The 24500-nt window shown below is 37.9% G+C and overlaps 1 protein-coding gene across 1 annotated transcript in view; it reads right to left on the reverse strand.

Annotated features, from left to right (window-relative positions):
- LOC149829453 (uncharacterized) overlaps positions 1 to 24500 on the reverse strand; it is a 133246-nt gene that overhangs the window by 99658 nt on the left and 9088 nt on the right. The window contains exons 2-4 of the mRNA XM_090015951.1: positions 15628 to 15743; positions 9308 to 9516; positions 7919 to 8038 (exon numbers count right to left, since the gene is read on the reverse strand). Of these exons, the coding sequence (XP_089872077.1) occupies positions 7919 to 8038; positions 9308 to 9516; positions 15628 to 15743 (445 nt within the window). The remainder of the gene's footprint in view (positions 1 to 7918; positions 8039 to 9307; positions 9517 to 15627; positions 15744 to 24500) is intronic.

The raw sequence follows: 24500 nt of genomic DNA on the forward strand, positions 1-24500 counted from the left end.
AAACACATGCAATATTAAGAAGTGTTTCATAGAATTGCATGAACACAAGCAAAAACATTATGACAATAAGAGTCAAAGAGAGTGCCAACTGGATAGGTAATAGAAAAAGCATACATATCCCGAAGGAGATAGAAAATAAAAAACTTCCAATAGTTTGACTATCTGAAATACAAGTCTTCAATAGAAGATAAAGCGAAGATATACAAAAATGAAGCAGGATGAGAAATAACAAGATCGAATATATGTTGGGAAAAGAAAACAATGAGCAAAGAGGTGAAATGCATCACTTCTTTGTAGGCAGATATTAGCAAATGAAAGGAAATTTTGGATACTAATTGTGGTTCACACATCAAGAAATTACAATTATAGGTTTAAATTTTTAACAAAATCAAAGCACCATAAAATGAAACATCACATCTTCCAGTTCACATAATTTTGGGACAACTACATTTGAACTAAAACATGCAGCACTATTCCATGTTTTAAGAATATGGAATAAATCATGTTAAAGATTGTTGTATGTATAGATATACTATTTATGTATATACTATTTATGCATATACGTATATATATTTTTGTATGTATAAAATATATAATATGCATATTTTGAATTATGTTTTTTTTTGTTGTTGTTTTTATTGTTATTTGTAATGTGGCTAGCTGTTAGACACTTCTAACTGCTAGTCACTTGTTTGTATTTAAATGGGTTTCAAACTCATTGTTATGTATGCTTTTTGTGAGCATTATTATTAATGAAATTTATACTTTTTATGTTGGTGTTCTCTCACTCTCATATTCTATTTGTCTTAGTGCATTTGTATTGCCCTTACTGGAGTGTGTTATTGGCTTATTGCCCTCTTGTGTTGCTTCATTGGCATCAGATTACACATCAAACCCTTAGCATAATTTTAGAACAGTTGCATCCATAACAAAAATAAAAAGCCACAGCAAAAAGGCAGCCCAACAATGTACCTTTTTGAAGACTCATGAAACATGTTAATGTTGTAATCTTAGGCCAGTTTGTTAGGAGTTTCATATATATTGACTATTTCCAAACCAGATATTACCTATGCAGTTCATATATATATATATATATAGAGAGAGAGAGAGAAGAGTATCGTCGAACGCCCTATCATCAGATAGGGGCGGCGGACGAATCCCCGCCGCTGATCACGCACACGATCAGCAGCGGGAAAAAAATCACAAAGTTATTTTACGCGATAACTGTAGGATCTTTAGCGGCAGTAAAGACCGCCACTAAAGGCCTTATATGTGCATAATCAACGTGCATCACTGATCGTGCGCGCGATCAGCAATGCATGCTCCTCCGACATAATGTCAAACACTTTACTCCCATCTCTCTCTATGTATATATGTCCATGCATCGGAATCAAATGATCCAAGTGTCAATTTCTAGTAAATCAATCAAGTTGAACACATCTGTGAGGTCAAAATTTCAAAAAATACCGAAAATTGACGGTCCCAAGCAATCTGGTACCATCTGGTAAGGATGCAGTCGAGTAGCTTCCCACTACCCTATACATATAGAGAAATGGAAACCAATTAGATAGAAAACATACCAACCCTACCCACTAAGAAATTTTTCGGTGTTTTTTCGAAATTCTGACCTTAGCACAATTGATTTACTAGAAATTGACACTTGGATCATGCATTTTGTATGGAAAAAAAACATGTTTGAAGCCTCAAAATTTATGAAAATTGTAGAGTGTTGATTTTTGCACCTTATAAAAACCTATCCATGCATCAGAATCAAATGATTTCTGTCAATTTCTAGTAAATCAATCTGTTGAACACATCTGTGAGGTCAAAATTTCAAAAAAATACTGAAATTTGACTGTCCCAAGCAATCTAGTACCATCTGGCAGTCGGGTAGCTTCCCACTACCCCCCCCCCCCCGACACACACACACACACATATATGTGTGTGTGTGTGATTGGTTCCCCCTAACAGTAGGAGGGTGCAGACTCCTCCCTGTCTCTTCTTCAGGGAGGGTCGAGACCCCTCCCTGTCTCTTCTTTTTCACTGGGAGGGTCAATCCCTCCCTGCCTTCAAGCTACACAAGGGGAGGGGTCGAGGTCCTCCCTGCTTGTTTATTGCCCAGGGAAGAGGTCGGTTGTGAAAGTATCTCCAATAAGATACTAATATCAAGACCTTAATATTCTTGATATTAAACCCACCACGAAAGCACAATAAGAACACTTTAGAGCACTTGTGCACAAAAAGCACAACCCACAAATAACTCACAAATGCACAAAGGCATAAAAACAATGGAATCGATTTATTGAGAACTTGGGCTTTGCCTCAAAGCCATAAGAAATACAAAGGGGTGAAACCCCTATTTATAACAACACAAGAGGGGCCTTGGAGGGGCTCCACTCATAGACGTTGGAGCCCCTCCAACGGTCACAAATGTGACCGTTGGAGAGGGCCCAACGTCTATGTTAGTGGGCCCCCAAGGTACCTTTTGGTACTTTACATAAAAGAAAATAAAAATAAAAGAAAAAGAAAACGAAAATAAATTACAATCACATTCATAAATTGAATGTGCGTAAAATGGAGGAAAAGACTAATCTACCCCTACGGCTAAACAAAACAGAAATATATATTTTATATATATAATAAGTAGATACATATACATATATATTAATATATGTATATGTATTACCTTATATATATAAAATATATATATTACATTGAATGATTAGGTATATAATTTAACATCGGCTCCCTCCTTGCTTCCCTGTTTTGCTGAGGAGGGGCCGAGACCCCTTTCCTCCCTTGGTTTGGGAAGGGGAGGGACTGAGCCCCCTCCCTGCACCCTCTTCTTTATAGCAGGGGCATCGCCCCTGCCATCGCAAGTTTTCGGCAGGCAAGAGCGAAGCTCCCTGCCTCTGTACTTTTCGACAGGCAAGGGCGAAGCCCCTGCCTCTCTCCTTGCCTTCGTCAGGCAGGGGCGAAACCCCTACCTCTCTCTGAACAATCCGCAGGCAGGGGTGCAACACTCTGCCTCCCTGTTCTTGTTGACAGCGGGTCAACGGGGGCTCGCAGCCCCTGTCCCTGTTTCTTACACGTAAAGCAGGTTCGTCAGGGGCACGCTGCCCCTGCCTCTGCTTCTTTCACGTCAGGACAACGGCAACGCCCCTGTCCTCTCTACCTTTCTGACTGAGATAGCACGTTGACGTCTCACTTTTGTAGCTCGTACAACAAATCACGCTCGCACCCCGTGACTTGAGCCGTCCATCGCTTATACCCACAGACGACAGCAATCTCGCAACTCCCCAAGGTAGGGGAAGATTGCACGGAGGACTTGGGCAATTGAATTGAGTTCAATTAACTACAAAGGATAATTAAATAAATATATATGCATATATATATTTATACGAGTACGTAGTTAGCGCAAGGACGCAGTTTCGCGAACCTTGCCCTTCACTTTCTGTCATGTCTTTACTTTGACGTCGCGCTTTGCGCCCAGGCTCTTGCTTTTGCAAATGCTTCGTTATTGCCTTGCCATTGCAGATGATGCTCAGGTTTTCGCTCATTGCATGTATTATAAAGGCATCCTTGTGGAGGATGCAAGAGGTATTTATCACTCTCCCTCTTGCGACAAGAGTTGAGTCGGGAGCTTAATGATACATCATCGTCTAAGGAGAGGGATTCCTAGCAGGGATCCTGACTTTTTGAGTGAGCAGTCCTGCAAAGTAGACTTGAGAATTTAGGGAGCTACGCAAAAGCATCAAAGACTGCCCAAATCAAAGTATTTGGAAGGATGTGATTGGCTGGTTTTGTTCGTCTATTCGATATATCTCTGGTAGCCCCGAATTAGGGCTTGAGCGAACTTCTTAGCAGGGGGTTATATTGAAAAACTCGTATCTCGTTCATCGAGGCCGATATCGAGTCATGTGAGGCATGTAGATACCACGATAGCGGATGAGATTCTAGAAAATCGCATGTCAAATGTTGGCACAAGCTGTTGGCTGTTTCAAAAGATAAATAATGTCAAAAGTAAAGTTTGAGAAACATTACATCTTTGCGAAACACTTTTGTTGAGGCTCCTATTGAGGAACTATACCCCTTTCATCCTAGAGTACTTGTAGTCGTGCACTACACGCTAGTACTGCGATGATCGGATGAGACAGTCGTGCGACCTCGAACAGTGTCAAATGCACAATACTGTAAACACATAAAAAATGGAATCGCCTTCACAGGTACGATGCTCATTTGGTCAAAAGACCAAAGCATATAGAATAAGTCGTCAATTAATTTACCCCTGACGCACTCATTCGCTTCTTTTAGTCTATCAAGGGAGAGGACAGAGCGGTACACACTCTAATGGACAGGTTGTTAACAACCACCCCACGGGCAAAGATCCGGCCTCCCCAGTCATTGGAATTAGGGAAAGGGACTACCAGACATTATCCTAGGTGGTAGATCCTATGGACTTCTGCAGAAGTTGGATGAATCTGTTGCCAAGTACCTGACTTTGGGGAATCCTCTCTCGGCTAAAGTCGCCCCCTTAGGAGCGGACCCAACTAGCTATTCGAGTTATTGAAAATACATAGAATAACAGACGCCCGAACTAGTCTCAATTGTTTCTACGATTGGTTTGCGTGTACCCGCAGGCTAGTAATGTCAAAACATAAAGTCTGTTCACACTAGTTGATGGGTCATAAGACTTTCGTGTGTTTTTTATACGTATTTTTTGTCAAGTAAAAGCTTATCGATGAAATTACGTATGACTTTGGTGTCTCCGAGATTCTTATGATTATGATGCTTATGCAGGTAAATGACACGCCACGCCTACATAGTTTTATTGCAGAATATTGAATTATGATTGTTTGTGTGAATATATCATACCTGTATAACATGATTGATAAGTATCATGAATATTTGATTAAAATGTCTTGAAGATATGTGCGTGAGTTACACGCTAGAAAGGTCGAATGCTATGTGCTTTGAGATAAGAATTGTGAATGCATATGATGATGCAATGATCTGAATATTTGCACATATAACTTGAATCATATGTGATTTGTTTTACCATGTGAAGTGATACGATGCATATTACTGGTATACATGTTTATGCCCATATTGGTGGCTACTGACCCCAAGAATGGTCAATTGTTCGAAGCAGTCGATTGTATTGACGCATGTATCACTGAGTATGGTATCTGTTGAGGACCTGATCTCCAAAAGATTATATGCGAGGGTGTGTATGATCAAGATCAGGTGACCCGACTAGAGCGATAGAATCTCTGTGAGGATGTACATTGTCCAAGAGCAGGTAGCCGCAAAGACGGTGAACTCCTGTGAGGAAGTGTATTGTCCAAGACCAGATATACTATCTAGGAAGGTAATTCCTTATGAGGTTGTACATTTCCCAAACCAGGTGATCCGGCGTTGATCTTGTTAATTATAATAATGGCTATCGACCCTGAGAGCGATCATTTGTGTTGATGTGTGTATCACAATAATTTTTATTGGATATGGCATTTGTTGAGAACCGGGTTCCCAAAGGATTCTCTATGAGGGTATGTATGATCAAGATATGGTAATCGGCTAGAGTGGTAGATTCTATGTGAGGATGTACATTGTCCAAGAGCAGGTAGCCGCAAAGACGGTGAACTCCTGTGAAGAAGTGTATTGTCGAAGACCAGGTATACCATCTAGGGCGGTAATTCCTTGTAAGGTCGTATATTTTTCAAGCCAACGATCCGATGTGGAACTTGTGGTTTTTTATTACCATAAAAAGTTATGGTGAGCTGTGATAATCTTCTGAGATTGATTGAAATAGCCAGATATGAATCTATAGATTTGGCTTTCTGTTTTAGCATGATTTCATTCAGGACTCAAATGTGAGAATCAGATCTTTATTGATTTTAGATCATGATCATGTTTTGGACCTTCTATGGAAGGGTAAGCTTTTCTGAGAAAGTATGACGCCTTAAGTGAGTCATTACAGGTGACAGTTGGCTGCGTAAGGCCTTGAGAGATGAGAATAAATTAAGATTGTTCAGGACAAAGAGTTTGTTAGAAATAGTGAGAGCGACAAACGATGACCTGATAATAATTAAATGCAGAGGCCCCGTTCAAGGAACGAAAACAAGCTAGAGCAATGTCTCATTGTGTCTCTTCATCCATGTCGAATCAAGTAGAAGATAGCATTCTTATAGTCTTCTGCTAAACCCTTTTTATGGCTTTGTATAAACTCTTGCGAAGACAAAAATTTAATCACATATACGTTTTGTTCAATCGAGTTTTGAACTGCTTACCTGCTTTAAACTGCTTACATGTTTAATTGTTGATCTACTTTAAACTGCTTAGCATGCTGAATTAAATGCTTTTAATTCAGTTTTCTGTAGTCTCTCTTGTGCACATACTAGTTTTTCGCGAAACTAACTTATTCTATGGGTACAGGTGATGATTAGGTACACCACGGGCGATGACAAGATGACTTCAAGATTTCCTTTTGTTGTTCTTAGCTCACGTCTTGGACGTTTGTGGGTTTTGTCACGGATTTTCCCTTGGATATCCGAATTTTGTACTATTTGGAAACTTCTTTTAATCAAAGTGGCTTTTTCAAGTGTTTTGCAAGTAACATGGATTGTTAGTTTTGGTTCTTTTAGCTAACGGGCCCAAAGTTGTCAGCTTGTCTTTCTAAATTCAACAAAAGAATTATCTTCCGCTGATTTCATAAACAAACTCTGAAAGGAAAGAGATTTTCTTTTAGTCTCTTGCCTGTTTTCTGAAAGGTTCAAAAGTTTGAAACTTTGGGGTGTTAGAGCATGTGTGTGGCGGAACTTAAAATGTACACTCCGAAAAGTATTGTTAGAAGGGAAACCTAAGTTCTTCATTGGTTAATTAAAATGCAACTCCACATTTCATCCATCAACTCTAGCCAAAATGTCACAAACTATCCATCATACAACGGTGAGGGAGATGTATAAGATGCGATCTAAATTCCCTAAAGAGAGTGAACGAAAAGTGTTTTTAACATGCAAAGGAAGGATCTAAAAATTAAAACTTAAAAAAAATAAAAGCATTAAATAAAGTAATAAGCAACAGCACTTAAAATTATAAGTGGTATTCGCCATCAAATTTTAATTCAATAGTATAACAAATTCTTAATAAGTATACTACGACAAAAACAAAATAAAGAAAGGGTTTTCCAATGTCTCTTATTAATTATTTCCACTAATCACAATAAACATAAAAATGAAACAATGATCTTTTTCCCACAATCATTTTCTTTCCTTCCTTCCTCTTTTATGTTTGATCCCAAATATTAATGAAAATAAACTATGAGAAGCTTTTTGCTTTGTTTTCCTGTTTCTTACTAATAGAGTGATTAGGTAAATAGGACCTTAAATAAAGTCCTCATCACAAGTGAAATAACAATTTCAAAAAATTATCGTAAAAATTTTAAAGTACAAAAAATCAAACATATTGTACTATATAGCATGTATTTACATATGGTTTGATAGACCACTTTTTGATGCAGGGGTTATATTGTACTGTATAAAAATGCAATACTATCATTTACCTATTTTATTAAATTAAAATACACTTTTTACACCATTGTCCAAGAGTTACCATTGTTACTACTTCATAAACATTTACACTTGGGGCATTGTAATGTTTCTCATTAACAGCTGACTCCCGGTCCTGGACAGCTTTGTAACTGCCAAAAATGTGCTTTGTCTTGATAACAAAATTTCCCTTGTCACACCTGAACAATTAAGTAATTTTGGGTTGCACACATATGAACAGGTTGCAGGTCAGTTCTTAACTTTAATACATGCCAATCAACAGAACATATTTGAGCTTAAACAAATAATCATAAGCAAGACAGTTACAGAAATTTTTCAAAAACAAAAAAAAACAAAAAGAATCCTTGTACCTTTATTACAGAATCGCTCATGAGAAGCTCTTCAGACATGAGCTCAAACTCAGAAAATGGATAGTGACTAAGCCCAAATGTGAGGAGCCCTCCACACAACAGACTAAGCTGCCCTCGTACCTGTCAGTTGAATAATCACAATGAGAACAAACCATAGCTAAAACCATAAACCAATGCCTTCATGGAAATATGCAGGGGTATTTCTTCCATTAAAATTGAACATGTACACTAGCACGTCGAGTTTTTAACTGTCACATGTTTGCCTTCATGCATAGATATCTCTTAATACCTAAGCTAGCTCAACAAACCATGACTGAAACCACAAACGAATGCCTTAACAGAAATATGCAGGAACATTTTTTCTAGAAAAACTGAACATGTACACTAGTACATCAATTTTTTAACTATAACATGTATGCCTTCATGCATAGCTATCCCTTAGTACCGAAGCCAGCTATGTGTGGATTGAATATCAAACCATTATAAAAGAATCTAAAGCAACTCCTAAGCATTCAAGTTTGAAAAGAAATTACAATGTATTCTATAAACCTAAGGCTTCGAAGAAGTCTTTTCTATATGTGAGGTAAGGGTGGTAAAGCAAAGAAGAGCAAAGATATTTATTGAAAAGTTAAATTTTCATGTAATAAGAAGCTGACAAGCACTTCATGAAGTAAAAATGCAAAGAGAGAACAAAGTAATAGCAATGTAGACACTAAATTCTAGTAATGTATCACAAGGTGAGATCCCCACCCATATCCAACATAGCAAGAACCAACAAATGATAGGTTATAAGTTAACCTAATGATCCTCCACATGGTTTAAAGCAAAGTTACCGGAAGCATATTTAAGCATGACATTGATATATTCAAGCAGCAAAAAAATGTATTTGTATACAATGCCATATTTATAAGACATTGGGTAATCTTTTTTTCCAAAATGTACCCTCGATGTAATTTACAATGCAAACAATATTTTCCTGCCCAAGTTTCTGTACCTGAAAATGCATAATCAACAATATATGTTGTACTTACAAAATGTTCATATACTTCCAGATCACAAGATCATAGAACATTACCCCAGCCTAGGCAACCTCCGTAATCAGAATATGGCAAGGTTCTGCCTCTTGGAACACTCAAAATCACAAATCGGTTAAAAGATCATGATCAAGCATCAAACTTGCTGATATTGTAAAAATGAAGAAGGTTGGACACAACGAAATAAAAAGGTGGCTTACCAAGAGTACCAATTAACAATTACATGGATAGGGAACAATATATGCAGCCAATATGATACAAATTATAAGTGAGAAGAATTAACAATACAACAATCATAATAAGAACAGCAGCAGAAACATAGAGGAAAAACCACCACAGAAGGACAATAAATTACCTGCACACGGCTCCACAACAGAGGAACAACAACTCGTGCATGGTTTCTAATGAAAACATTTGTCCAAAGAGGCTGATTCGGCAACTCCAAAAGAAGTGTATCTGTCTCAGTTGTCAAGTTGTGGTTGCTCACTATAAGACTTCGAGGAACAGAGTCGAAAAGTGTACCAGCAGCACCACAATTTTCTGGACAGCCATAGCTCTTCCCACCTGTGGGAACAATAAAAGAAAAGAAGCGACAATGAATCCTTATTCCAAAAGGAAATGTATTTCTTCTCTCATTTCAGACTAAAAGTCATTCATAAGCAATGAATATTAAGTCCATTTTGTCCAAAAGCAAATTTCTTTTTTTTGCTGAACAATTGAACTGACAAGACCTAGATTAAGATATTGTAACTCAACATAATTGAAATGCAATAAACTTGAAAGAGTCAAGAAATATAACACAAATACAACTTATACCTAGCTAAATATTAAATACACAAGGTTAAACCACCATTTAGAAACAAGGCTGGCAAATAGATATAATTGAATTGACAAGCACGCAAGACAAAAGTTAAATTTTATTAATAATGAAATGCACTACGAAAATGCATGACAACAAAAGTACATAAGTCTAATATATATACATATATATAGAGAGAGAGAGAGAGAGAGAATAGAACAAATTAGGCCCCATTTCTCATTCTGCTATGTTCTGCCCAATAGGTTTTAAGTGTTTTATGATATAACTGAACCATTAGACGTGTTTAGCATGATCGATTTAGTGGGAATCGACTCTTGGATCATGTTTTTTCGACGAAAAAACATGTTTTTATGAGCCATGGAAAACTGGTACCTTCATAGCCATTGATTTTGGATCACCATAAAAACCTGCATACAGGTCAGATTTCGGCAATCCAAAAGCTGACTCCTACTAAATAAAACCTATAGATCACATCTACGGTGTTAGACGTGAGAAAAAAATACTTAAAACTATGATTTTTGAAGGAGCCTAACGAGACCTAACGAAAAAGGGGGCTTACGGAACGCATTACTCATATATATATATATATATATATATATATATATATATATATATATATCGAGAGAGAGAAAGAAGGTGGTAGCTGCTAATCACTTTTCTAGCTGACCACCATGGTAACCAGGCTTTCAATGGGATCTTCCCATGTATTACTTAAATCTGACCGTATAGATGTTTTCGGGAGTCAATTTTTGTCACTTAGGTACGGGTACGGGTGTGGGTGCGGGTACAGAGGGTATGGCATGGCAAATTCAAAAAATGTGGGTACGGGGGCATGGCTATATATATATATATATATATATATATATATATATATATATATATATATATAAAAGGAAAAAAAATAACATTTTAAATGTAAAAGAGGAAGAAGGGGAAAATGAATTTTTTTAAAATAAAAGGTGTTTTAAAAATGTGTTTTTGAAATAACATAAAAGGGAATCTTTTGATTATTTTTAAATAAAAGAGGAAGAAGATGATATTATGAATACAAAAAAAAAGTAAAAAGAAACTCTTTTAAGAATATGAAGATTGGTAGGGGCCTTTAATTTCATTAAGAAGAAAAAGGCGGTGGGAAGGGCATTGACACTCTCTCAAATCTCTCTCGCTCCGCAAGGAAGACATGGATGAGGTGGCACCAAGTACGGGTCATTCCTCTCTTTCTCTCTCTCTCATATTTTCCCATCCCCCAACGCGTCTGGTTTACCCCCCACCTCTCTCTCTCTCTCTCTCTCTCTCTCTCTCTCTCTCTCTCTCTCTCTCTCTCTCTCTCTCGTTTCCCCCTCCCCCAGCCCCTTTGGTTTACCTCTCTCTCTATCAAGTGGCCTCGCAGTCGTCGAGAGAGAGACAGAGAGATGGGAGAAACGAGAGAGGAGAAGAGCGAGATCAGGAAGAGAGAGAGTTGAGGGTTTCGGGAGGGAGACCAAGGAGAGATAGAGTCCAGGGTTTCGAGACGGGGGGGAAATTTTGTTTTCTTTTTCTGAGGTTCGGGTCTACATTAGACCTGACACAGTGCGGCGTACCGCACTGCATGTAAACCCTTGTTTGAATTTCACTATTTTCTTTTTTTAAAATTTTCCTTTTTCAAAAAGACAAGAGAAGATTGTTCTTTAAAATTCGTTTTCAAATACAAGTTCCAAACAAGGATCCAAATTTCACAAGTCAATTGCACAATGTTGCAAAACATAAAGGTCATTCTATTTCACAAAATGTAACTTGCACAAAATGTTTATCAACATTTACAACTTGTACAAAGTTCCCAAGGACCACAGAAGAAGTACTAGGTCCATGTCCACTAATGGCCATGAGTTGCTCATGTATCCTTCATTGTCACATTTGCCTACTGCTGAATACCTGAAAAATAGTAATAATTGTGGAGTGAGACAAACCGCAGTCTCAATGTGAACCACCTACTCACACAAACGTCACCAGGTAGTAGCACGAGATCAAGTACGTTCGAAAAGGTCACTATGCTTAAAAACCCTTTTTCCAAACAAGAAAAATTGATCAACTTATCAAAAGTCGACCTTCAGGAAAACTTTCATTCGAGAGAAGAAACTCAAAGGAGTCTACTCGCCCCACCTTGGGGTAGACTCAAGGGCTAAAAAAACACATACAAGGAAGAACTCAAGAGGAGTTGACTCTTTCAACACAAGGGTCGACCCCAGCTAACAAGGAGGAGGAGACTCAGATACATCCGGGAGTCAACTCTCAAAATTCTGACATAATATACAACAAAAGGAGTCGACTCTTAATGCCGAACATAACACCAACATAAACTAAGAGGAGTAGACACATCCAACTCAAGGGTCGACTCTCCCAACTCATGGGGTGGACCCTTAGGTGCACCATGCACCGAGGACACACTCATGCCATTTATGCTTATATGTATGAATATTTTATTAAATCTTTTTATTCAATTTTTGTTGCGTCATATGCTAACACCACACATTTATTATTTTAATCCTACTTATCCAAAGGGGCACAACTCCCGTGGCCATTTGGGCATCACCGGACCATTCAATGGGTATTCATTCTTCTATTTCATTTATAAAACCCATATGGTTACCTTGATGCTTGCACCAGAGTCCGAAAATCCTTCGTCAAGGCATTGCTTTTTCTAGGACTTGGGGTCTGAGACCTTATCCCTCTCTCTATAATTAACGTAGTGTACACTTCTATGCATCACAAGTATTATTTTGGTACCATGGGTCAACACCCAAGCATGCGCTTGTGACAATATACCAACAAGGTTGTTACCCTAGGATTCCAACTGCACGTATACATATCCTTTTTTATTTCTTGATGTTACCAGTCTGGAAATTCTCATAACTGGAATATGTGGACTTTCACATCCCAATGCATCACACAACATGCAATATACATCAATGCACAAAATGGGTTCCAATTGTACCATCCATACTCACTTCAGTGCCTCATTGTACAAAAACAGCTCTAAAAGCATTAAATACAAGTAATGCAACTCATACACAACAAATTTCAGGCTAATACATCGAACCCCTAGCCTAATAGCTCGTACCCGAAGTCGAAATTCCAAGAAAAACACATTCGGGTGTCTCAGGAGTCAACTCTTATATTCAAGGGTCAACTCTGCATGTAGGAGTCGACTCTTTAAATCCAATGGTTGACACTTTTATAAAAAGGGTTCACTCTTTTATAACAGGGGTCGACTCTTCTGTTACAAGGGTCGACTCTTTATAAAAAGAGTCGACTCGCAGAATACAGATGTGAAGACTCGGGTTTAAAAAAAAAATTGTTTTGGATCCAGGTTGAATCAATATATATATAGAGAGAGAGAGAGAGATTTTAACGCTCCCCTCAAACGGACGGTGAAATCACTGAAAGTTTGTCAAGGAGAAAATGAAAATGAGGAAAGGAAAGTGCTTTGGGGAAGAAGATCGCTAGTTGATATTTTGAAGACACTAAGGGCAAAGATATGGCCTTATTCAAATATTTCTCTCATAATGGCGATCACATGTCTCATGTCCTCTGGCAGTCATCTCAATCGTACAATTTTGGAAATTGTCATGACCATGGCTCTATGTTCAACTTCACTTGATGATACAATACTTTCTATTGCTTCTTGCATTTTCGTAAAACAAAAGAACCACGTAAAAATACACAAAACCAATGGTTGAGTTTGGTTAAGCATTGTTTCTTAGGGTCCCCTCTCCAATCAAAATTAGAATAGGCAATTAAATCTAGAGAAGAGGATGAAGATAATAAAAGCCCTTTAAAAATATAATTTTTAATATATTTAACAATAATCATATCTATTGTGAGGGTAGAATGTGAAATTGACTCATTGTATGAATCGCATAAGAAATATATGGTCGAGTGATTGATAGGCATGTGAGAAGTCCAATAATTTAGTGATATGGTGTGAGGTCTTCTAGAGGTATTCCATCATCGATCTTCATTTTTGTATTAATAACTTCTGAAGTATTGATTGTATTTTCATCAGAGATTTCAGACATGTTAATGATCTCAATAGCAAATTTTGTTTGAATCCATAATTATCGATGAGGGGAATAAGCGACCTCAATTCCAAGAAAGTATCTAAGGAAACCAAAATCAGTCATTTGAAATTTTTCCTTAAGAACATTTTTAGTAAAATCAACTCCTTGTTTGTCCACCAATTATAATGAATCAAGTTTGGCATGGTGAGGACATGATAACAGTGATGACCTTTTCAGATGCGGACTGGGCAGGGGACCCAGATGAAAGAAGAACAGTCTCTAGATACTATGTTTTTATTGAGAAAAATATAGTTTCGCAGAGCAGTAAGAAACAAAAGGCGGTGGCCCATTCCGGTACTGAGGCAGAGTATGGGTCAATGGTGGCAGCTTCATCGAAAGTAACTTGGATTAGGTATTTATTGTTTGATCTAAATCAGCAGACACCAAGTTCCATATTGTTCTGTGATAATCGAAGTGTGGTTAAGATCTCACTTAGTCCAATTCAGTGTGGAAGAACCAAACATATTGAAATAGACCAGCATTTTATCAGAAGCAAAATAGAAAGTTGGGAGATTACAACCCAGTTTGTTGGGAATCAAGATAAAGTGGCTGATTTATTCACAAAGGAGATAAGTGCGCAAAGGTTTTGACACTTAGAGCAAGTTGTCCATGGTTCTCACCATGCACAACTTGAGGGAGGCTATTGAGACATGACACTTTGGATCTAGATCCAGATCTGGACTCAAACTAACGTCAATACTGATCCCTAATGTAATGCCCCTTTAATGTATTCATTTGTTTCCTGTTTTGCCCCTTTAATGTAAGTTATATTGCATATTTATCCTAGGGCATTTTTGTACATCTAGTATTGTTTATTAAAAGGTACCCGAGACCCACATTGGGTGTGTGGAGTATTGTTGCAGTCCTCTTCTATCTCTCTTCTTCCTCCTCTCTCTCAATCTCTATTCTCTAGTGAAGTGTACCTGATTTTCAAGGACTCTTTTAGTATGATAAATAAAAGGGAAATTTTTAAAACTGCAACAACGCTTTGGCAAAATAAAAAATTATACTTAACATTTTCAAAATTTTAAAAAGGTCCCAAAGTTTGTTTATGTAGGTCAAAATAAACTTTTTTAAAATTAACGGCAGTTACCGCTAACCTATCTTGGATTAGGATAAAGATATTACCATTTTAACTTCTAACAATCAGAATACTCTTGGTCTCGTATTTTATCTTGGGTTGCAAGCATTGTAAATTAGATGGGTTTTACGTTGATATCATGCTCCCTCAATTTTTTACTTCAATGTTATTTATGTATCCTTAAAATGTATGAATATTTCTATCAGCATTGTTCCCCATGTCAGAACAAGGTGGCTAAACTTATAAAAGGTGACTTGGAATTTGAAGGATAAGATATAAAAAAAAAGGTGATTAATAAATTTTTAAGGATCATATTTGAGATTTCACTATAAAATGCTAAAAGGCCCACAACTGTCGGAACTTTTCAGCAGCCCACAACTGTCGGAACTTTTCAGCAGGCTTCTTACACCAAGATACCAGCGCTAGTAACCATTAGCAGCCATACAAAATTGCGGACAGGAACAATGACAAGAGACAGTGAACTGCAGCTTCATGCAATTTCAAGACCAAAATGGTGTATATGAATTAAAAAATCATTAAGATGAAATAAGCATATATTCTAGTAAGATTCAAAGAAAGAAGACCATGTTAGAACAGACTATTCAAAATAGCCAACAGTGCAAAGACATGTCCAACCAACTACAACAAGAAAAGCCAAGGCAACTAATCAAGCTTACCATGAACCAAAATTTCTGGGTCTTCATGACGGCTAAACATATCAATAGCAATTCTTCCACCTCCGCCCCCTGCCCAACCATTACCTCCAGAAGCACTTATCTTTCCAGTTCCCTTCCTTCTCAATTAACAAATACAAAACCCAATTTACAAGATCAACAGGATATTATAAAATGAAAACAATGCTAAACAAAAAATTCAGTCCATGCACACATACATGATCGAAGATTACTCATTCATTGCCATGTGCTAGTGAAACAAAATTTTCACTTATGATTTTTCACCTACAAACATGCTATGAAGAACATTGCTGACAACCATTCAAACATGTCATTAGTGCTGTAACAATTTCACAAAGAAACTTCCAATAGCAGATAAATGAGAAACACTGTTCCACAATAAATTTAATTGATAACTTCCCAATTAACACTACATAGATATCAACTCCATTGAGAAAGATCATGGAAAATATAAATCGGCAGATAAAGTGCAAAGCCTCCAACTGGCCATCATAGATACCAGATGTATCTAGGTAGGTTAGGAGGAAGTGTGCTTCCTGTGTAAAGAAATGTGCTTCCCACTTGCTTCTTATTTCTTTCTATTATTATATATTATTTTTTACTATAAGAATTTGTACATTCAGTTTCATTTGGCTTCATGCTCGCTTCCACATCAGACCCACCATGTTCCCATATCCCTTCTGATTCACTTCCACTTCTGCTTCATCACTAACTACATGCTACTTTTACTGCTTCCCACATGCCTCTACAACTTCATGCTTCATGCTTATATTTAATACTTATTTCCTCATTTATATTTAATACTAACTTCCTCACTTTGACTTAAGTCATTGCTTCTCATACCCACTTTCAATTTTGGTATCTACGTGCAATACAATATCCTCATTCATGACCAGAACTACCAATGAATCTAGACATTGGGTAATACCAAATACTAAATAACCAAATATTAGGTTCTTATTCAACATAGATAGTAAATAACCCCGGAGGCACTAGACCCGTATAACATTTTGTCATTACTAATACATGTTTGGTGTTCTGACCGGATTTTGTCTTTTGACGGGGGGCGCAGAGGAGAAACTCCAAACCAGATCCAATTGTTCACCTAATTGGATTTGAAGGTCCCTCGCAAAATCCATGTAAGCACCCAAGTGTGAGAAATCACGTACCTTCAGCCTGAATCTCGTACACTGCAGAAGAGAGAGAAGGGTTGGAAGGAGGGGAGGCGGCAGTGGATATCACGATGCACACGCACACCACTATCGTGCCCTATTTCAGTGTTATATAAACAATACACATTGGATCGGGTCTGTCGGTCCAGATCCAATAATACCAACCTGTAACATAAAACAAGAAAGACAATATGGGTCTAGAACCAGACCCATACATTTCATTCTCAATACTCCCCTTCAAGTTGTGCATGGTCTTGCACCATGGACAACTTGTTCTTCAAGAACGAGAAGCGCATATTGGTAAGGCCCTTAGTGAATAAATCTGCCGCTTGTGATTTTTTAAAAATCCCAAAACTTTTGATTTTCAATGACGTCCCATCGGCGGTTGAAACATAAGAGTCATTTGAATTAGAATTACATTCGGAAAATATGGACTCATTTGGAGTCATATGAAAAGAAGCATCAGAATCTAGGATACAAGAAGTCTTACCAAGGTCACCACTTGTGGATACGGCCACTCTTAAGAAAGAAGAAGCTTGAGTTTTAAACATTGGTTGTAGCGCCTCCATTTGTTGAGCCAATACATTTGGAGTCGTCTACATCACTCCTTTCAACCGAAGCAACTCTTTTGCCTTCTCTATGATCATCTTTCTTTCTTTTCAGACAAAATGGTTTGATGTGTCCCGGTTCATAACAATGATAGCATATGATTTTTTTACCCTTTTTGTATTCATGGTCACCCCTCTTTCCGTTTCTTTCATAGTTATTGGGGTTTCTTCAATTCTCATTAATGTTTATAGCTTCTAGTATGATTACCGAGCTTTGACATAGCAAGCACGGATTCTTCATCTTTTAAAGCGGAAGGCTTCTTCAATCTATTTCCTTCCATAGTCAATTTCTCAAGAGTTTCTACTATGGATGGTACACCTCCTCTATGAAGGAGAGCCGACTTAGTCACTTCAAATTTGGGCCTAAGACCATTAATAAATTGGTAGAAGTACTCCATTTTAATTTGGTTTTTACGAAGTTCTACATCTTGTGGGCAACGCCATTTTGGCTCAAGAATAACCAATTCATCCCAAAGAAGAGAGATGGCATTGTAGTATTCCCTAATGTTCATCTCTCTTTGAGTCATGGTTCTTACCTTGTTTTGAACATTACATATGTGAACAATATCTTTAAGACTATATGTGTCTTTAAGATATTTTTACACATCACTAGTGAAATCAAATTTCGCCAAACTAGAACACTTGTAGATGCTCGTAGATGTCCACACTATTGATGAGTCATCCAATTATCTTGGAATGACCTATCCTCCATTCTTTCCAACTTTTTTCATAATCAAAAACGGCTTTAGACATTTCCTTTCCTTGAAGGGCAACTTCCTTCTCATTCTCAATTTTAATGAGAATAAGTTTAGGTTCTTTTTCGGTAGCATCCACCAAACCCCATAGTTTCTTTGCCCATATTTTGTGTTTTACTATGAATGCCCACATCACATAATTTGTATTATTTAGGCATATGGGAATGGAGACTATTACTTCCCTTTCATTCCATTTCTTTACAATGAGAAGAAGAGAGATAGAGAGAGAAAGAGAGAAGAAGAGAAAAAGGAAGGGAATGCAATACAAGATTTGCTTGAGAGATTGTGCGCTTCCCGATGCAACAATCCACGATTCGTTGTATTCGCCAAGCTCACGATCCTCCTCTTGATGCTATCACAATTTTCCTCTTCAAAAATTGCTTTTAGAGCACCAAAGTTTTGATACCATGTAATGAAATGGATTCAACCCAATAAACATGCAAGAACACACTTCAATCAAGTAGAATACTTGATTGAATAATCAAACCACCAACACAAGGGTCAAATAAACTTTGTTATTGCATAGAGGCACTCTTGAATGAGTTAAAAATACAAGGCCACAAAGGGCCTATTTATAATACATATGGAGGTTAAAGGGTGCAGCTCCATATGGTTGTTGGGGCTTCACCCAACGGTCAGCTCCAACAGGATATGGAGGTGTCCCATCATATCTTGAAAAAAGATAAAATCAAAAAAAAATAAAATACAAAAAGAAAATTAAAATATCAGCCCCTAATGGGTTGACGACTATTATAGTGAAAAGACCAAAATACCCCTGATGGGTATTTCGGTTTACACACACACACACACACACACACGCACGCACACACACACACACACACACACACATATATATATATATATATACATCTTAACATGGTCCCCTTTGTTACTTTGAAATACAAAATTGGTTGACCTCAAACCTCCTAATAAAATACAGAATTGGCCCTGATAAATAATCCTATGTACCTATGTCACATGGACTCTTGTAAAGGGTTGCCGCACCCACGTCGACGCGACGCGATGTGGGTGGAGCACCCCGTGCGGCTATTTTAAAAATCAGCATCACCTTGTGCGGTTAAACTTTTCTGGGTGCGATCAACGGTCAACCACACCCAGGATTATGTGTCCAAAAAATGGACTAGGTCAACTATGATCGAGTCAATTTCGATCTAAAAAAATTGTGTTTTAAGGTGGGTGTTAGGGGACATTTGCACAAAACACAACCTCCCCCCCCCCCCCATTCTCAACCCTTCATCCGCTCCTCTCGTCCTCCTCGCTCCTCCTCCTACCAGCACCCGCAGCGACAGGTAATCCTCCTTCTTCCTTCTCTTCCTCCCTCCACTGCCTCCTCCTCCTCTCTCTTTCTTCCTCTTCCTTCTCCTCCTGCTCCTCTCTCTCAACTTCTTCCTTCTCCTCCTTCCCTTGTTTTGGCAAGGGTCGAACCCAAGCTTGGGTGCGGCTCTCATGGTGGCTGGGTTCAATAGAAAAACCCAGGCCTGCTAGTTTATGCTCCTGGATTCAGCAGAACCGAACCCAGGGTTGTTGGGTTCGGCTCTGCTGAACCCATGGTTGTTTGGTTCAGCAATGTTGTCGGGTTCGGCACAACCTAAACATAGGCCTGCTAGTTTATGCTCTTGATATGATAATTATTTTTATTTCATTAGTAATGCTAACTTAAAACTGTTACAGTGTATATATATATATATATATATATATATATATATATATATATATATATATATATATATATATATATACCCTCCCCGTACCCCTGCACCCAAGTTTTTTTAAAGTGCCGCATCACCGCACCCGCATTCACACACGCACCTATGATACATAGCTATGAACAAAAGAACATGGTAGCACCAAAGATAGTAATACATATACATCCATATTACACTCTTCAACACTCCCTATCAAACTTCAGATGATGCTAAAGGACTCATCCCAAGTTTGGTGAGAAATGTCTGAAAGTGTGCCGCAAGTAAGCTCTTTGTGAACACATCTACAATTTGCTCTTTCAAACTCACAGACATCAAGGTTATGGTCCCATCTTCATAAGCCCTCCTAGTAAAGTGACAATCAATCTCAATATGCTTCATCCTTTCATGGAATTCTGGATTTTTAGCAATATAAATGGCACTTATGTTTGTCACAATCTAAGGAGGTTCTCCCAAAGACTGAAATACCCAGCTCTCCAAAAGTCATCCTATGTGATCTTTGAGGGAGCTTGTGTCATAGCTTTGTACTCTGCTTCTGCAGTAGACAAAGCAACTTGTTGTTGCCTTTTACTTTTCAGGAAAATCAAAGAACTCTCAAGGAACACACAAAATCCAATAGTAGGCATACAATCTCTAGTCGAATCTCCAAAATCTGAATCACAAAATGTCTAACATCTATAGAGGACGACAAGAACATCCCGAAGTGCATAGAGTCCCTCACATACTGAATAATCCTAAGCATAGCAACAAGATGGACTGAAGTAGAGGAACTCATGAATTGGTTAACAACATGGATTGTGTACATGACATCTGGCCAGGTGAAAGTCAAGTATATCAGGCTACCCACTAGTTGCATATATATTATAAGATCCTCAAGTTTTTCTCCATCAATAGCTCTTAGTTTGACATTAGCCTCCATTGGAGAAGTCACCCGCTTGAAATCGTCAGCCAACCTAACATTCACCACAAGATCAGTTGCATACTTATGTTGTGACAAATAGAACTTTCTTCTTGAGCATGCAACTTCAAGGCCACGAAAATATTTCAAGTTCACCGTGTCTTTCATTTTAAATGTCACTTAATCTTTTCTTCATATCAACTATTTTATGTATATCATCTCCTGTAATAATCATATCATCCACATAAAGGAGAAACATACACCTCTCCTGAGTGAAGGAGGAATCAAGCAAAGCAAGGTCGTGATCAGTCTCCTTAAAGCCAAGTGATCTCATAGCCTTACTGAATTTTTCAAACCAAACCCAAGGTGCCTGCTCAAGTCCATATGAGACTCTTCTCAATCTGCACACTCTGCCTTGAGAATCCGTGGTAGGCCCATATACATCTCTATTCAAGAATGTATTTTTCACATCTAGTTGTCAAAGGTTTCATTCTCGTATCGAAGCAACCGCAAGTAGAGTTCTTACGGTGGTTTGTTTGCCTTAGTTTAATATTCTAGACACACTTACATCCAACTAAATTCTTGTCAAGTGGAAGTTCTACAATATCCCAAGCATGCATCATCTCTAGTGCCTTATCTCCTCAGCCATTGTCTCCTGCCACACCTCTTTAGAAGCTTCCTCTGCATAGGAAGCAGGCTCAATATAAGAGTGGATCATGGCCAAATAAGCATGATGTTGAGGAGAAAAGGAATCATAGGACATAAAATGAGTAGGAGGTTTAGATCTTCTAGAACTTCTATATACCTAGAGAGATGAGGATATAGGAGTGAACTCTGAACTTGCCTGCTCTAGATCAGCTGGAAGGGAATCAAAATTAGCCTCTACATCATCTGAATCCTTCACTTCTACCTGATCCAAACACGGTATTTCTACCACATTTCTCGCCTCTAGGAATAGATTTGCTTAAATCTATCACCTCTACCTTGAGTTTCCTTCCCCTGACTTCCAATATTCTTTTCAACCCTCGCTTCCACAAGAAACAGTATCAAAAAGGAGAAACCAACTGATTGTTTTCCTTAATGTCACTTTTACTGAAATAGAGTGTATCCTCATGAAATACATGTCATGATATCCAAATTCTTATTTCAATAGCATCATAACATTTATACCCCTTTTGCCTTTTAGAAAATCTCAAAAAAACATTTCACAGAACGAGGTGATAGCTTGTTTCTATATCTACTAGGTAAAAGAACAAAATAGGTACACCTAAAAATCTTTATCATCTAATAGTTAGGAGCAATACCATACAATTTCTTAAATGGAGATGTACCTTTACGCCCATGACGACATACAATTAATCTAATAAATTGCCATGAACATCACATAAGCCCAATAATCTCTAGGCACATTAGGCACATTTCCACCAAAGAGCAATGCTCTAGTAGCATCTAAAATGTGTATGTTCTTTTTTTCTGCCTCGCCATTTTGTTCAGAACTATATAAACATGTTTTCTTATGCTCAATTCCTCTTTCCTGCAGGACATTTTCACATTCTACCAATATATTTTCCACCAGAAACAGTGTGTAACACTTTAATTTTAGCAGAAAACTGAATCTCAACCATAACACAAAATTTATTGAAGATATCAAATAGTTCATTTCTATTCTTTGTGAAATAGACCCATGTATATCTTGTACAATCATCTATAAAGGTTACAAAATATGATGAACCACCCTTTGACAAAATGGGGGTGAAGGACCCAAACATCTGAATGTACAAGCTAAAGGGACTCTCAGACTCGCAATCTTTCAACCCAAATGGAAAGGCATAAGCCTTTGCCTACCTACAACTTTCACATTCTTCTACATGTATAGACAGGACTGACTCAGACCCACCTAAACTCATAGAAGCACTCGCACCAGCACTATCTCCTAAAGCACTGGTGTTAATGCAGTTAATCGACACTTTGAAGCATCCATGTTATAAAGCCATGCTTGCATAGAATAACATTTATATCTCTTTTGGTTTTCAAAATTAAACGCAAAATTCCATTTTAGAACGAAGTTCTCAAAAAATTACTGACATGGGCATGACATGTGCAACCGAAAGTTTGCAACAATAAATAATCAGGTGGCCTTTCAAATTATATTTCAGATGGTGATGCACTAGTTAATTCCTCAATGGGAAGTCTATTAATTAAGTAAATAGTTGTGTGAGAACCCTCTATCTATAAGCTTTTGGGATTGCCACTACGGAACATTAGTGAACGAGAAACCACTATGACATGTATGTGTTTTCTTTCAAAAAATCCATTTCTGTTTAGAGAATTCGGACAAGAAAACAGCTGTCCAATACCACCATCCCTTGAATAAAACTATGAGACAAAATTTATTCTAGACAGTTGATCAAACATCTTACTAGAGAAGGAACATTAACATGCACCAACAATTTGTCCACAAGCCAAATTTTTGGAACAATCCAAAAACTTTTGATTTGTGTTTCATAAAAAATATCCAAGTATAGCGTGAATAGCTATCAATGAAAATAAGGTAATATTTACTATCAGAAACAGAAGCAATTGGGGCAGGACCCCAGACATCAGAACATATGACCTCAAAGGGCATTGAAGCTCTCTTATTGATTGAATTGAAAGGCAAAACACGACTCTTACATAAGTGACAACTAGGACACTTTGTATCACTGGCCTTTGGACTCAGACTAGACTTAGGAATGAAATTATTCAAGACAAGCTTTTCAATAAAATGACGACCACAATGACCCAAACGACTATGCCAAAGAGTTGGCTTATTACATTCAGAAATGGCAAACACATAATCGGAAGAAACAAAAGATGGATGCTGATGAGGCTTGAAGGATGAACAGGCAGAATAAACTGAGAATGAGGGATCTTCTTGGAAGATGTACATGTTGCATCGTCTCTTTCCCTCAGCAAATGTCTCCCTCGTGCGAAGATCCTTGACATAAACAGAAGAGGGAGTAAATTCAACTGAGGCATTAACATCATCAATAAGTTTTGAGACGGAAACAATATTCTTCCGAATATTAGGAGCATGAATAACATTTGAAAGATTAAGAGAAGATTTAGACATGGGTATAATGGCATTTCCAATATGTGAGATTGAGTGATGAGAACCATCTCCTGTGACTATGTTATTTTTTCCAACATAAGGAGTAAGATTCAAGAACTTACCCGCATCACCCGAAACGTGGGTCGCGGCTCCGGAGTCAACGTACCAAATACCTTTATCATTTTGTTTCATGTTCAAGCCTGCCAAGGCTGCCAATAGCAACTCCTTTACTTCTCCATCCCTCTTAGCCTCTGTTTGTAGGGTTTTTCCTTTATTTTGAGGGTTAACCAACAATTTGCTTTAATATGCCCTTTCTTATTGCATAGGAAGCAAGTAGGAATGGGCATTTGTCCCTGTATATTGGGCGTTGGAAGCAAACCACGACCTCCAAAGACATTTCTCCCTTGTCCTCCCCTTCCTCGAAAAGAATTTTCTCCTCTACCTCTACCTCTACCATAAGTCAGTCTGGTGGCCAGCACATCCGGAGTTCCTGAATGTGCATGGGTGTCCTCAGAAAACCCTTTCAGGGTCATTTTATACTGCAGAAGCTTTGCACGAAGATCTTCAAATTTTGGAAGCTCTGGGAGACACAGCAAGGACGTCACCA

The sequence above is a fragment of the Nuphar pumila genome, chromosome 8 (genome assembly GCF_984573655.1).
Source record: "Nuphar pumila chromosome 8, dmNupPumi1.hap1.1, whole genome shotgun sequence".
NCBI lineage: Eukaryota > Viridiplantae > Streptophyta > Magnoliopsida > Nymphaeales > Nymphaeaceae > Nuphar > Nuphar pumila.